This window comes from Haliotis rufescens, unplaced genomic scaffold (assembly GCF_023055435.1).
Source record: "Haliotis rufescens isolate VD_foot unplaced genomic scaffold, xgHalRufe1.0.p SCAF_2, whole genome shotgun sequence".
Taxonomy (NCBI): domain Eukaryota; kingdom Metazoa; phylum Mollusca; class Gastropoda; order Lepetellida; family Haliotidae; genus Haliotis; species Haliotis rufescens.
In genome coordinates this window covers 25,571,050-25,586,964 of record NW_025963890.1, presented here as the reverse complement: position 1 = coordinate 25,586,964, position 15,915 = coordinate 25,571,050, and the positions used below count along the sequence as shown (strand labels likewise).

Genomic DNA, 15,915 nt, shown 5'->3' with positions numbered 1-15,915 from the left:
GTCTATAAAAGACTTTATAGACATGTATAAGTCTGATGTAGTTATGACCAGGAGTATTATGGATAACAACTTTGTTATACATAGACATATTTCAGGCCTACATCGTGCCCCTTCAGCAGGTGAACCACTTACAGGTTTACCTTGAGTTGCACATATTGATCCGGGTTAGAATAGTTCTTCAGCAACCCTTGCTTGACATAAGAGGCACATACGCTTGTCCTCAGAGGCTACTAACAGGATCGGGTGGTCAGGGTTGCTGACTTTGTTGATGCATGTCATCATATCCCCATTGCATAGATCGATGTTAATACTAACAATCACTGGATCGTCTGGTCCAGACTTGATCATTTACAGACCACTGTCATATAGCTGGAACATTGCTGAGCTTTTTCAACACACACACACACACACACACACACACACACACACACACACACACACACACACACACACACACACACACACACACACACACACACACACACACACACACACACACACACACACACACACACACACACACACACACACACACACACACACACACACACACACACACACACACACACACACACACACACACACACACACACACACACACACACAAAATAACATACCATTTTGTTGAGTGTTTGTTGCTTGCACATTAGCTAGAGGTAAGTTTGGGGGCCTTTCATGAATAAGCTAGGGAAGGTCTGCTTTTGCGTTGTGTAACTTCGAAGGCTTGGATGATACACGAACTGTGTGATCTAATACGTATCACGATACCTTGCCCGTGATGCTATGTTTTATGATACTTGCATGTGCTCTTATCTGTGGTGTGTAAGATATCTTTTTCATAGATAGGATGGCCAAATACATGGCACAAAAACGATTTACATTTGGCAGTGTCAAGTATGGCACAATGGATGAAAATATTTATGTTTTCACTACTAATTTTCACTAGTAATTAGTGTTTGATGTAAAATTTATTAAAGAATACATTTAACGTAAGAATCGATACTTTTACTTTGTGTGTGATTGTGATCGATGCTTGTATCAAGAAGTAAAAAATTGCGAACCACTGATGCATTGGTTTATCGTCCTACTACTAGCAAATTCCTTTCTAGTCTGGTCATGTCGCTGCACCCACTTGTTGCAGGCATTGGGTTGTGTCCTATTCAAGCTGTGTTTCATGGACCATCCATTTGAGGACTCGGCCAAACTGAGGATCATCAATGCCAACTACAGCATACCAGACACAGACACAGACACAGACACAGACACAGAGTACTCTGTGTATCATGATCTTATAAGTAAGTCAGACATTTTAATAACACTCCATTTATTAAATTGGTTTCAATTTTAGGGCAGACCAGTTCTTTTCCTTATAGAAAGGATTCCATGATTTATGAATAAATAAACGAAAAATTGTGTTGTTCTTTTTAAAAAATGCATCTTCAACACAAAAATACAGATCAGTATCTCAATGGAAGGGAAGCATACTCTTGAGTGCGCACTCGAATATAATGTGTTCCGCCCCCATTTTGGGGTACAAATTTTGGGAAAATCAATCCCATTAATATCATATCTTAGTGCTTGGTACCGCTACACAAACATCTGAGGACATCCCCTTACATGCCAAGTCCCCGTGGTCCCTTGTATGGTGGCTTAACTTTGGTTGCTGGTGATCTCTAGCCAACTTTTATAATGTATTGTACTGATTAGTCAAAATTTTACTTACTAGTTTTAATTTTATAGCTGTGATACTCCAGTTCTTTTACTGTCCATTGACGACAGATTTTATAGTCTATATTTATGTATTATTACTGTACAACTTGATTTAGTCACGATATGGCTTAAATATTGCTGATGTGACTATAAATCTTAACTCACTCACTCACCCCCGTACATGCCATGTCAGAAGGACATTTTGTGAACTTAGACCGACCAGTGTAATGACTAACCATGCTGACAAGAAGTCGACATCAGCCAATCAGAAAGCAGCTTTCTCTAGCTTTACGGTATGGTTTCAAGCTGGCGACTTTCATTCCAGACTACGTTTTGATACTATCAATTCAGAATTTGAAACTGAACAAAAGAAAATTCTGGAAAGTCTAGTAGGCTATGAAAAGTCTCTTCCGTTTAAAATGTTTATCCCATTGAAGTGGGAGATAGATGATAATTTTGAAGAAATCAGTCGTACAACCTTTTCAAGGTTGCATGATTAGAAAACACATTCTTACTGTCACTATCCCGATCTGGCAAGCAATGATTTCATTGGTTGGATGAAGGGTCATCCTCTGACTCGTAATGGAGTGACCTGAATTGAGATCTTCTCAAATCTTTGTTTAGCTGTAGTGAGAACTGAGATCTGATTTCAACAGTTTTATTTTGTGTATTGTGCACAGTTAATAACTATGTCATATCGCTTCTGGTACAGGAGATGAAAAACTTAAATGATGATGTCAATTAAAGTGTGAAATCTGCGATAAAACATCATTTGACACGGTGATTTACCATATTGGTTGTATTTCTTGTTATGTTAGGCATTGTCTTAACTGTAGAGATTCAGATTACTGTGTGTATTTTGTCTCGTAAAGTAAGCCAGAAAAAGTTCTCCCAGAACTCCAAGCGATTCACCTAAAAAATACCCAGTTATATGAAAAAAGATTTTTGAGGAAATGATCTGAAAAGGAATTGTATTCTCTGTGAAAAGCGGTGTTTTGGTGCAATCTGCCAATCAGTTTACTCATTATTTTCACCGAAATTGTTGTAAGAAATATTGATTGAAATTTTGAATAAATTTTTTTATAAACGTAAGTCCAGATATACAAAGATGATTTTTTATAATCAGATAGTGTAATAACAGGATTAACTTGTGTATTTCAGTACACATTTGTTGACAAAGTATTTCCAGTGTTGTGTCGCTGGTGTCTTTTCATTGGGGTCAAAAACATCAAATCTCATTGTTTGTATGTATTTCGCAAACACCCTATTACACAGCTGTATGTTTTTTTTAAGAAAGTGTGCACTGTACACAAGTATGTACCCTATAAGTCAGGAAATGGTTGACATTTTTTAGTTTTTTTTCCTCCATCCAATAAATTTGGCCCATAAATCCATAATACAGACATTGTTTTATTTATCTGGCTTATTTCTTCTTCCCTTTTCCCCTTTGCCTCCTTACAGCTAATTTGGTCTAAGGAATCCATAGTACAATATCATGTATTTGTCTGGCCTTATTATGATTTTCATGTAACAAGGTAACATGACAAATGGTGTGAGGGCTGTGTAATGTTCATGTTACAGGATCCATGCTGCAGGTGGACCCAACTCAGCGGCCCGACATATCCGACATCATCGACCGCCTGCAGGCTATTGCTGCAGTCAGTAGAGTGAACCTGAAAGAAACACTACAGATTGGAGATGTAACAGTTACTCCCAGTCAAGGTGCGACCAGGTTAAATAAATGTAGGGCTAGCATAGCTCAATAAATTGCAAATTATTTCTTATTCTGATACAACATAGTGCAAGTGTTCTCATATCTTGGATCCTTTACACAAAACCGAAATGTGTCTCTCCACCAGGTCCTGACTAGAGTTACCTCCCCTAGAAGCCTCACTTTATATTCTTCAACCTTAGCTGGCTGGCAGCATGTCTTTGCATGCTAGCCATTTTACATCCTTTAGCATCGGGCTCTATATTTGATCCTCTTGATTACATTTCAGTGGAAGGCTACTGCATACAAAATTCCCTTTTTTGTTTGTTTTGCTTTTCACATTTTGGGTGTTTTTATTTTACCATGTGTATTGTCTGATGTTGGTGATAGAGAAATAATTTTGTCATCAATATTCATGTGTTTGTTACATTTGCAGTTTTGTTATTGTGTGTCTATATTTAGTGCTGCATATTTGATTATTGTTTCCTATGTCGGATCTTAAGCAAGTGGTATGGGAGAGCACGGGGGTTTTGAACAAAGATCTTATCCTCAGGTTTCCTCCATTTCTGTGTGGTAAGTCATAGTAACAAGTCCAAATCGGATCCCGACCCTGCTTGCACAAACTGTAGAGGGACCTGTTCCCAGACTGACATGTTGAGAGTGTGAATGCCTCTCTCCATGCAGCAAGTTGAACTTTATCTTAGAAGAATCAAAAAGAGGTTAACACAGAAGCTGTCATGTAGCCAGTCTAGGGAAGCAATATGTTGACCACCTCTACTATGCGTACGACATCAGCAATCACTACATGTGTGACAAGTGTTAGAACCACTTGCCTTTATCTGAGAGATCATCTTCAACAACTGTTTAGTTGCCTTTGGCAGCTGTTCCACTATGTTCTAGTTTCGCTAGAGACAGCCAGGATCAACATCCATGGATGCAGCAGATGGCCTTTGACATCATATTACCCTTTGGGATTCTTACCATATGGGTCCACAACTACATCAGCGCCTTTTGGCACTTTTTCTCAGGCTCGTTATGTTGCCTTTGTGGCAGGGGATATGTTTCCTTATCTGTTACGCCTTTGCCGCTACGACTACTATGACTTAACCTATCCTGCATAATATTTATTGATACATGCTTGTGGTTATTTTTCGGTTCTGCGTCAACAGGTCCATTTAGAGGAATCCACTTGGGACACAACCTCTATTAATACAGAAGAAGAATTCCCACAAAATGCCCATAATTAACAACTTGAAGGTCTTCACTCAATAGTTCTATCAACAGTTCTTTCTACCACCGTTTTAGAGGGCACGGGTGGCCAAGTCGTCTAAGGCGCCACGATTCGCTGTGCAGAGTTGCGTCCCTTGGGCACGCCAGAAACCTATGATTGTGGGTTCGAATCCCGGTTCGCCCCAATTATGTTTCTAGGTTTGTCAGCACCATACCCGTGCTCATGGGTTTCACCGAAGTGGTAAACGTCTGAGACCTGCATCACTTCCTCCCACATTAAGCTGACAAGCCGTGATATAACTGGAATACTGTTAAAAGAGGCGTTAAACCCAACTCACTCACTCTACCACCGTTTTACTTCTCTAAAGGATCTATGTTTCACCTTTAAGACGGGCAACTTCTGGGTATCTTTAGGTCTTCAAGATGCCTTCTACATGTTCTAGTTCATTAAGAACATCAACCCCACACCGCATGTTATTCCAAGGTAGACACAAATGGCACAGCCTTCTGTTTGTAATTTCTTTCATCTTTCACTGCACAAATCACTCAGCCTATAGTAACATTCCTTCACAAGAAGGAAGTGAGCATTCAGTCTTACATAGACGAATGCATTCTGAAGGAACAGGATCCTCAAATTCTTTACAAGCACAACGACTTCTCTGGGAGACTTCTGTTCCATTTGTGATGGTTTGTCTATCTGGAGAAGTCAGACTTGATACCATCTCAGACACTTAAATTTCTAGGTCAGTAAATAATCAAGTCTTGACCAGGCAATCCAGTGATTGATATCATGAGCATCAATCCACGCAATTGGGATTGATGACGCGCATCAACGAAGTCAGCGAGTCTGACCACCCAATCCCGTTAGTCGCCCTTTACGACAAACATAGTCGCCTTTTACTGCAAGCATGGGTTGCTGAAGACCTATTCTACCCCGGATCTTCACGGGTGGCATATGAGAGTAAGTATGTGATAGGTGAATCAGGATTAGTGAAGTTAGGTCTAGTCCATGACTTATTCCGGTCTAGTCCATGACTTATTCCAGTCCAGGTTACCAACAGACTACCTTTGCACCCACAGACGCCATGCCAACTGTGGGATACTATGTTGTATCAGGATAAGAAATAGTATCAATTCATTACTATATTTGTGATATTAGTATACTCAGGCTGTTACAACAACTTTAAGACCCACCAGACCTTCCCCCCCATCTGAAGTTGTATAGCTTTCTGATGTCAGGAAAAATGAAAGCTTATTACGTCGAATATGGTATATTGATTTCTCCTTGTCATCAAAGGTAAGGATGTGTATTGAATGTATGATGCATGTATATTGAACATTGCGTTGCATCTGATATTGCAGAACCTGCATCAAGGCCTCCTATGAACAACCCGGGGACTCCACAGAGGTCAGCACCATCACCTGCCCAGTCAAGTGCCACAGCCCTTTTCTCCAGCCTCCGTGGAGGTGCTGGTAGTCTAGTGAAGAACATCAAGGATGCTTCTAGCAAGGTCATGGAGACTGTGTCAGCGTAAGTCACAGTATCACTTTGTTCCCTGTATCAGTGGAAGTCACAGTATCACTCTGTTCCCTGTATCAGTGGAAGTCACAGTATCACTCTGGTGTCTGTATCAGTGGAAGACACAGTATCACTCTGGTGTCTGTATCAGTGGAAGTCACAGTATCACTCTGGTGTCTGTATCAGTGGAAGTCACAGTATCACTCTGGTGTCTGTATCAGTGGAAGTCACAGTATCACTCTGGTGTCTGTATCAGTGGAAGTCACAGTATCACTCTGGTGTCTGTATCAGTGGAAGTCACAGTATCACTCTGGTGTCTGTATCAGCGTAAGTTGCAGTATCACTCTGTCCCCTGTATCAGTGGAAGTCACAGTATCACTCTGTCCCCTGTATCAGTGGAAGTCACAGTATCACTCTGGTGTCTGTATCAGTGGAAGACACAGTATCACTCTGGTGTCTGTATCAGTGGAAGTCACAGTATCACTTTTGTGTCTGTATCAGTGGAAGTCACAGTATCACTTTTGTGTCTGTATCAGCGTAAGTCACAGTATCACTCTGTTCCCTGTATCAGCGTAAGTTGCAGTATCATTCTGTCCCCTGTATCAGTGGAAGTCACAGTATCACTTTGTTCCCTGTATCAGTGGAAGTCACAGTACCACTCTGTTCCCTGTATCATTGGAAGTCACAGTATCACTCTGGTGTCTGTATCAGTGTAAGTCACAGTATCACTGTGTTGTCTGTATCAGCGTAAGTCACAGTATCACTTTGTTCCCTGTATCAGTGGAAGTCACAGTATCACTTTGTTCCCTGTATCAGTGGAAGTCACAGTACCACTCTGGTGTCTGTATCAGTGGAAGTCACAGTATCACTCTGTTCCCTGCATCAGTGGAAGTCACAGTACCACTCTGTTCCCTGTATCAGCGTAAGTTGCAGTATCATTCTGTTCCCTGTATCAGTGGAAGTCACAGTATCACTCTGTCCCCTGTATCAGTGGAAGTCACAGTACCACTCTGTTCCCTGTATCAGCGTAAGTTGCAGTATCATTCTGTTCCCTGTATCAGTGGAAGTCACAGTATCACTCTGTTCCCTGTATTAGAGGAAGTCACAGTATCACTCTGGTGTCTGTATCAGCGTAAGTTGCAGTATCACTCTGTTGTCTGTATCAGTGGAAGTCACAGTACCACTCTGTTCCCTGTATCAGCGTGAGTCACATTATCACTCTGGTGTCTGTATCAGCGTAAGTCAGAGTATCACTCTGTTACCTGTATCAGCGTGAGTCACAGTATCACTCTGTTCCCTGTATCAGCGTAAGTCACAGTATCACTCTGGTGTCTGTATCAGTGGAAGTCACAGTACCACTCTGTTCCCTGTATCAGCGTAAGTTGCAGTATCACTGTGTTGTCTGTATCAGTGGAAGTCACAGTACCACTCTGTTCCCTGTATCAGTGTAAGTTGCAGTATCACTCTGGTGTTTGTATCAGTGGAAGTCACAGTACCACTCTGTTCCCTGTATCAGTGTAAGTTGCAGTATCACTGTGTTGTCTGTATCAGTGGAAGTCATAATATCACTGTTCCGTGTATCAGTGTGAGTCACAGTACCACTCTGTTCCCTGTATCAGTGTGAGTCACATTATCACTCTGTTCCCTGTATCAGCTTGAGTCAGAGTACCTCTCTGTTCCCTGTATCAGTGTGAGTCACATTATCACTCTGTTCCCTGTATCAGCTTGAGTCACATTATCACTCAATTGTCTGTGTCAGCATGAGTCACAGTACCACTCTGTTCCCTGTATCAGCGTGAGTCACAGTACCACTCTGTTCCCTGTATCAGCGTGAGTCACAGTACCACTCTGTTCCCTGTATCAGCGTGAGTCACAGTACCTCTCTGTTCCCTGTATCAGTGTGAGTCACATTATCACTCTGTTCCCTGTATCAGTGTGAGTCACAGTATCACTCTGTTCCCTGTATCAGCGTGAGTCACATAATCACTCTGTTCCCTGTATCAGCGTGAGTCACATTATCACTCTGTTCCCTGTATCAGCATGAGTCACAGTACCACTCTGTTCCCTGTATCCGCGCGAGTCACAGTATCACTCTATTCCCTGTATCAGCGTAAGTCTCAGTATCACTCAATTGTCTGTATCAGCGTGAGTCACTGTATCACTCTGTTCCCTGTATCAGCGTGAGTCACAGTACCACTCTGTTCCCTGTATCAGCGTGACTCACAGTACCACTCTGTTCCCTGTATCAGCGTGAGTCACATTATCACTCAATTGTCTGTATCAGCGTGAGTCACAGTACCACTCTGTTCCCTGTATCAGCGTGAGTCACAGTACCTCTCTGTTCCCTGTATCAGCGTAAGTCACAGTATCACTCTATTCCCTGTATCAGCGTAAGTCACAGTATCACTCAATTGTCTGTATCAGCGTGAGTCACTGTATCACTCTGTTCCCTGTATCAGCGTGAGTCACAGTACCACTCTGTTCCCTGTATCAGCGTGAGTCACAGTACCACTCTGTTCCCTGTATCAGCGTGAGTCACATTATCACTCAATTGTCTGTATCAGCGTGAGTCACAGTACCACTCTGTTCCCTGCATCAGCGTAAGTCACAGTATCACTCTGTTCCCTGTATCAGCGTGAGTCACAGTATCACTGTGTTGTCTGTATCAGCGTAAGTTGCAGTATCACTCTGTTCCCTGTATCAGCGTGAGTCACAGTACCACTCTGTTCCCTGTATCAGCGTGAGTCACATTATCACTGTGTTGTCTGTATCAGCAGAAGTCACAGTATCACTCTGTTCCCTGTATCAGCGTGAGTCACAGTACCGCTCTGTTCCCTGTATCAGCGTAAGTCACAGTATCACTCAATTGTCTGTGTCAGCGTAAGTCACATTATCACTCTGTTCCCTGCATCAGCGTGAGTCACAGTATCACTCTGTTCCCTGTATCAGCGTAAGTCACAGTATCACTCTGTTCCCTGTATCAGCGTGAGTCACACTATCACTCAATTGTCTGTATCAGCGTGAGTCACAGTACCACTCTGTTCCCTGCATCAGCGTAAGTCACAGTATCACTCTGTTCCCTGTATCAGCGTGAGTCACAGTACCACTCTGTTCCCTGTATCAGCGTAAGTCACAGTAACACTCAATTGTCTGTGTCAGCGTAAGTCACTGTATCACTCTGTTCCCTGTATCAGCATAAAGCATGTTTTCCACACCATGTCATTCTTTTGCTATTAAAATGTCATATGTTCAACTTTTTTATCCCCCCGTCATATTATGCGGGGGGATATAGCGATCAGCCAGTCTGTCTGTCCGTCCGTCCGTCTCTCTGTCCATCCATCTGTAATCATTTCCTTTTCTGGGGGAGAACTCGAAAACAATTCAGTGTATTTGATTGAAACCTGGCATATCTATCAGTCACATACTGAAGTTGTGCCTTTTGCTATTTAGGAATTTTAGAAATTTTTATTTTTTACGTTTCCATGGTAACAAGTTGGACTAAGGTTCTATAAGGGTGGTGTTCGTTTCCGGAGCGTAACTCAAAAACTGTTAAATTCTTTCTTACAAAACTTTGCATGTTTACCAGGCACATACTGAACTGGTGCTTTTTGCTATTTAGGAATTTTATAAATTTTTATTTTTTATGTTTCCATGGCAACAAGTTGGATTTAATTTTTCATATAGGGTGGGTTCACTTATGGAGTATAACAAATAAACTGTTAAATATTTCCTCGCAAACATTGCATGTCTATATATAAAGTACATACTGAACTGGTGCCATTTGATATTAAGGAGTTTTAGAAATGTTTTTTTAGAATTTCCATTGCAGCTATTTTGACATGGGCTGAGAGAAATGTTAGGTCAGTTACCTGGTTTGGGACCATAACGTGTTAAAATGGGCGGGGGGGGGGGGGGGGGGGTATAGATGACTTCGTTGACTATACGCTTGTTTAGTTATTATTTCTTGTAATTTGTCATTTGTTTGCATAAAAAAAACCACAGAAACACTCATGTTTTACTTTCCATTTCATATGGATGCGACCATGGTGGATCTTTTGTTGGTAAACAATGTATGCTTCTTAAAGAACATTCAACTCTTGACTCATTACATACAGAATTGCACATTTACTTGTGGTTACTTTACAGACCGCTGCTGGGGGGATATGTCATCTTTCTGATGACTCTTGTTTTCAAGGTTTCTTTGTGTTATATCAGGTTTATTTCTTATTTCAGAACAATGAACAAATCCGATCTTGACTTTTCCTACATCACATCCAGGCTCTCAGGTAGGTGCTGGTCAGTGAGAGTGCTTAGTGGCAGGAGGATTCCTAGTTGGAAGAAGGTTTAGTAGTTAAGAAGTGATGAAGTTGAGTATTGTACTCAATGTTCTCATTCTTTTGCCTCAAAGTAGATTGTTGCAGAATTTGAGTGTTATGGGTTTTGAAGTTTTTAGAATCATTAAATGTTTTAACTTATACTGCATTACTCCTTAATGCATTTACTGCTTGTTGTGGACTAAGAAAGAGCTGTGTGAGGGTTGAGTGGCTAACCCTATCACACAGCTCCCATGTGACCATGGAAGGTGTGATGTCACCGATCAGCACATTACTGCTATCACCCATGGAGAACAGTCACCTGTTTGAGATCTCAGCTATAATCCATTGAATCCTTTGCATGTTTTTGCAACTCTATTGTTTCTTGTGATTTATATTCTGCTTACCATTTTGTGTCTTCATATACATCTCATGATTTCAACCATAGCATTAATATTTCGGCTTGGAAGTGGTGGCATTTGCCTCAGTAAGGTATATGACCGTAGATCAGCCGATCTGATAGATAAGCCAAGGTATTAACTTGGTCCTTGTAATCTATCAAACTGTTGTGTGTGGTAGATAAGCTGGACCCCCAACCTAAAACTATCATCATGATCTATCATCGGAAATTGATCTATCAATTGAATTATCGTGTTGTTAGACCATTGGCAATAAAAAGTGTTTAATTGTATATCTGGACTCATGTTTGTAATCTTCATGATGTATTTTATTAATTTTAATCAAACTTTGATTCAATAATATTTACATTATTTCAGTATCCATCATTCTTAAACCTTGCGTTTGCCCTGTTCCATAAAGTTTGCTTTACCAGCTCACCGTTATTTACAGCAACCACGATCATATTACAGCTATTGACACCTTGAAACGTACCTTAGTTGACAGAAAATGGATACATATATGATAACTGCCATACTTTGACTCATTGAAAGAAATATTTCTTGTAGTTTGACGATTAAATGTCAACATATTGTTTCTGCGATGGAAATAGCGAGATAACGCGAAACCTTAAAAGTGATTTGTCAAATTGTTTCATGCGAAAAAAGTATCCGATACTACACAAAAGTGCTACCACATAACCCAGGTTTTTATTATCCCCTGCCCAACAAAGCTGGCGGGGGATATAGAAACAGGCTCCGTCCGTTCGTCCTTACGTCCGTCCGTCACATTTCGTTTCTGGAGCATAACTCGGAAACCGTTCAATATTTTTTCATCAAACTTTGCAGGTCTGTCAGGTACATGCTGAACTGGTGCCTTTTGCTATTTAGAAATTTTTATTTTTTTACGTTTCTATGGCAGCAAGATGGACTTAGGTTCCAAACTCTTCTTTTTTTCACAATTTCCATGACAAGTTCCACCTCGGTTAAAAAAGGTTAGGGTTTGTAGAGATTTAATTATGTCATAAATTCTGCAACAGGGGCGGGGTATATAGCCACGTTAGTGGCAAACTCTTGTTATCATTATTTTGAAGATATATAGTAGAACCTGCAATTAATCTAAAACGATATCCAAATATATTATTCGTAGTAAAATAGTAATTTAAGATACTATTTTTTCGTGATCATTTCATCAAAATTCTTTTCTGTTCTATTATTGGGTATGTTTTAATGTAATCATAGGTATATTCGGAGGCCATGTGTGTACAGGTGATTGCTATTTCCGGCTTAGTTTATGAGACAATACACTCGGTAATCTTTATCCCTGCATGAAAAACAATGCCTTGCATAACAAGAAATACAATCTAAATGGTAAATCATCATGACTAGTGATGTTAAATCGCAAATTTCACATTTTCATTCTTCATTCACCTGAAGCGACACAATGTAGTTTTTAGCCAACAGAAAAAGTTTAATGAAAGTGTAACCGGAACATAAGCCGACCCCTTTCTACAGAATCTTTTTTCTGGTCCTCAAAATTTGGCTTACCTATGGCCATATACGGTATCAGGTGTATTGTTGTTCCAGTTAACAATTTTGAATTCATTGCTTGCTCATGTATGTTCGTGTCAAGTGTTATGTATTCTTTTTATTGCTTGGTACTTCAATTCATTGTCATACCCTTGTGATATTATCATTATTAAAGTGGTGTTTTTTCCATAAGGCTGGGATTGAGATTATAGCATACATAATCGGGCGGAAATGCATTTTGATTACACTCTGCTATCATTGCAGATACATGCCACGTTGTAACAAGTGCCACGGCAATAAGTCTGGGTAGGACCCTCATCCCTTGTGTTTCGGTTGTACCTCTCTGTGCTCCCAGGCTACTAAGTGTAGAGATTGTCTGCACTTTTCCCTACAGCCTTCACAAATTACCTCAAGGTATCACGTAAACAGCAGATTCAGCAGGCCCTGAAATGTCAATTAAGAAATATGTCAGATTCGTCCGATCCAACTACACCCCCACCACTGCCATCTCTTCCACAGGCGGAAGCCTTCCGGAGACCACAACACTACACATGTCCACCGCCATCTCTTCCACAGGCGGAAGCCTTCCGGAGACCACAACACTACACACGTCTTTCGTCGGGGATTACGTCCACCGCCATCTCTTCCACAGGCGGAAGCCTTCCGGAGACCACAACACTACACATGTCTTTCGTCGGGGATTACGTCCACCGCCGATGTCTCCCACAGGCGGAAGCCTTCCGGAGACCACAACACTACACATGTCTTTCGTCGGGGATTACGTCCACCGCCGATGTCTTCCACAGGCGGAAGCCTTCCGGAGACCACAACACTACACATGTCTTTCGTCGGGGATTACGTCCACCGCCGATGTCTTCCACAGGCGGAAGCCTTCCGGAGACCACAACACTACACATGTCTTTCGTCGGGGATTACGTCCACCGCCGATGTCTTCCACAGGCGGAAGCCTTCCGGAGACCACAACACTACACATGTCTTTCGTCGGGGATTACGTCCACCGCCGATGTCTTCCACAGGCGGAAGCCTTCCGGAGACCACAACACTACACATGTCTTTCGTCGGGGATTACGTCCACCGCCGATGTCTTCCACAGGCGGAAGCCTTCCGGAGACCACAACACTACACATGTCTTTCCTCGGGGATTACGTCCACCGCCGATGTCTTCCACAGGCGGAAGCCTTCCGGAGACCACAACACTACACATGTCTTTCCTCGGGGATTACGTCCACCGCCGATGTCTTCCACAGGCGGAAGCCTTCCGGAGACCACAACACTACACATGTCTTTCGTCGGGGATTACGTCCACCGCCGATGTCTTCCACAGGCGGAAGCCTTCCGGAGACCACAACACTACACATGTCTTTCGTCGGGGATTACGTCCACCGCCGATGTCTTCCTTTCTTCTGGCTCCTGAGATCGTCCCTCTCTCAGACGTACCAGCCATGTTACGGCACCGGCGCTTCAAGCGCCTATGGTATTTGGACATGATTGGTTAGCAGATTGCCTTGCTGCCGTCGCTCCATCTGAAGGACCTGACATGGATAAAAAGGACTCATCCCACATCCATTCCTCCCGATTGGATGATCAAAGATATGATCACTGCATTAGATGAGGATTTCGCTCAGTTGTCACTTACTCCTTCTTCAAGGCACCCAAGCATCGGGAAAGACGATTTCCCGATCCACGACTTGGACAAAGCAGACAACACTCACACTCGCGACCACTGTCATCTCATCACTGTCATGTCCTACCAAAAGCGCTAAATTGATCACATGCGTGCAGCATTGGTTGAGCTAACCACTACCCGACAACTTGGCTACCTGGCACTCACCGAGTGGGACACGAGGGATCTTTTGCGTCAACACTGTTCTTCCACCTCCCTCTTCAATGGCTCCCCCACCCACTCCCGTGTCTCAAACCTCGCCAGAGATGAAACAGTTCTTAAGGCCCTGCGCTGACCCCACATTCTTCAAGCCGTCACGATCTGGCAACTATCTGCCCCAATGTAACTCCCTGAAGCGGCACCCTAGCCTTTCATGGCAGGAGCTGTGGCAAGGGAAAATCATCCGGAACCTACCAGCCACACTGTGACCGTTCCCATGGAGGGAGCAAAGACCGCAAGGCAAAGTGCAGCTATTATTGACCCCAACAATTGGGAACTCCCACCCCAAGTCATTCCAGTCATCGAGACTCCTGTAGGTGGGAGAATAACACTCTGCTGGCAGAATTGGAACATCCTCGGGGACCCATATGTATTCAACTTCCTGGACCAAGGGTATCAACTCATACGAGAGTTGCCCCGCCTCTGACGTCGTCACTCATAGCAGACGCCATCCCGCAAAGAAGCCATGGAGATTGTCCACTCCCCAGCCATGACACCAGGCTTCTATTCACCAATATTCCTTGTCCTCAAGCAGGACTTGGATCAACTCAGAATGATCCACAACCTGGCCATATTCAACTAGCGCTACTTGGAGTGACTGCTGTATTTCTACACTAAGGCTGCTCAGGTCCAAGATCCAGGCCAATGACTCATTGATCAGCCTAGACATCCATGACGCCTACCTGCATGTGCCGATCCATCCCAGTGACAGGAAATTCCTCTGTTTCACCTTCAATGGAATCCATTATCAATGGTCGGTTCTCCCATTTGGAATTCTCTCAGCCCCATGGCTGTCTACACGCATCACCAAGCCGATAGCCACCTACCTCCATCTGAGGAATGTCCAGTTCGAGGCACACATCAACGACTGCCTTCTGGACCACCAGGACATGGCCATGCTCATCCGCCTAAGGGATTTCACACAACACCTCCTCCATCAGCTGGGGTGGATCATCAACTACATCTTCGTTCAACCTCCAGACCAACCGAGACCTCCTCTCTGTACCCAGGGACAGGTGGCACAGAAATCAACACCACCTACTCCCAGAACTGCCTCCCCAAGATGCTCTGTTTTTAGCAGTAATGTGCTGATCAGTGACGTCACCCCTTCCATGGTCACGTGGGAGCTGTGTATTAGGGTTAGGCACTCAATCAGTTGGAACAACTTCTTCTTCAACAAGACCTCACATTGCTCTGTCAAGAACAAGCATTAAAACACATCTGTGACGTCATTCTATTGTTTGAATACTCCATTTTTCTTCAGGAATGGAGAGTTATTTGTCAACTATACATTATCTTGAACCAAGATTTGAATTAATTTCCACTTGGAATAGATGGAACTATTTTTTACATTTATTGACAAGTAAATAATTTCACTTTTTTTCTGAAAACATGTGTTGCCAGCGGGGTTCGAACCCGCATTGTTTGACTTCAGAACGTGTAATTGTCAACCTCAGCTACAGCGGCACATGAATGTATGGTGTGAAATTAAATATTTTTATAATTTTGCTTAATGCTTAAAAGCTCAAAATAATATGTATATAATTTGTCTTAGGGCAGGTTGACTACAACGATGTTCATATTTATAGCAATTAGATAAACCT

The 15,915-nt window shown here is 42.5% G+C and overlaps 1 protein-coding gene across 23 annotated transcripts in view; it reads left to right on the top strand.

Moving 5' to 3' along the window:
- LOC124118785 (cyclin-G-associated kinase-like) overlaps positions 1-15,915 on the top strand; it is a 79,020-nt gene that overhangs the window by 32,865 nt on the left and 30,240 nt on the right. For all 23 annotated transcript variants that reach the window (XR_007222184.1, XR_007222200.1, XR_007222191.1 and 20 more), the window contains 4 exons: positions 1,142-1,295; positions 3,292-3,432; positions 6,014-6,182; positions 10,404-10,456. Coding sequence is in view for 3 of the 23 variants with exons in the window: in XM_048399787.1 (XP_048255744.1) it covers positions 1,142-1,295; positions 3,292-3,432; positions 6,014-6,182; positions 10,404-10,456 (517 nt within the window). In the remaining 20 variants the exon portion in view is untranslated. The remainder of the gene's footprint in view (positions 1-1,141; positions 1,296-3,291; positions 3,433-6,013; positions 6,183-10,403; positions 10,457-15,915) is intronic.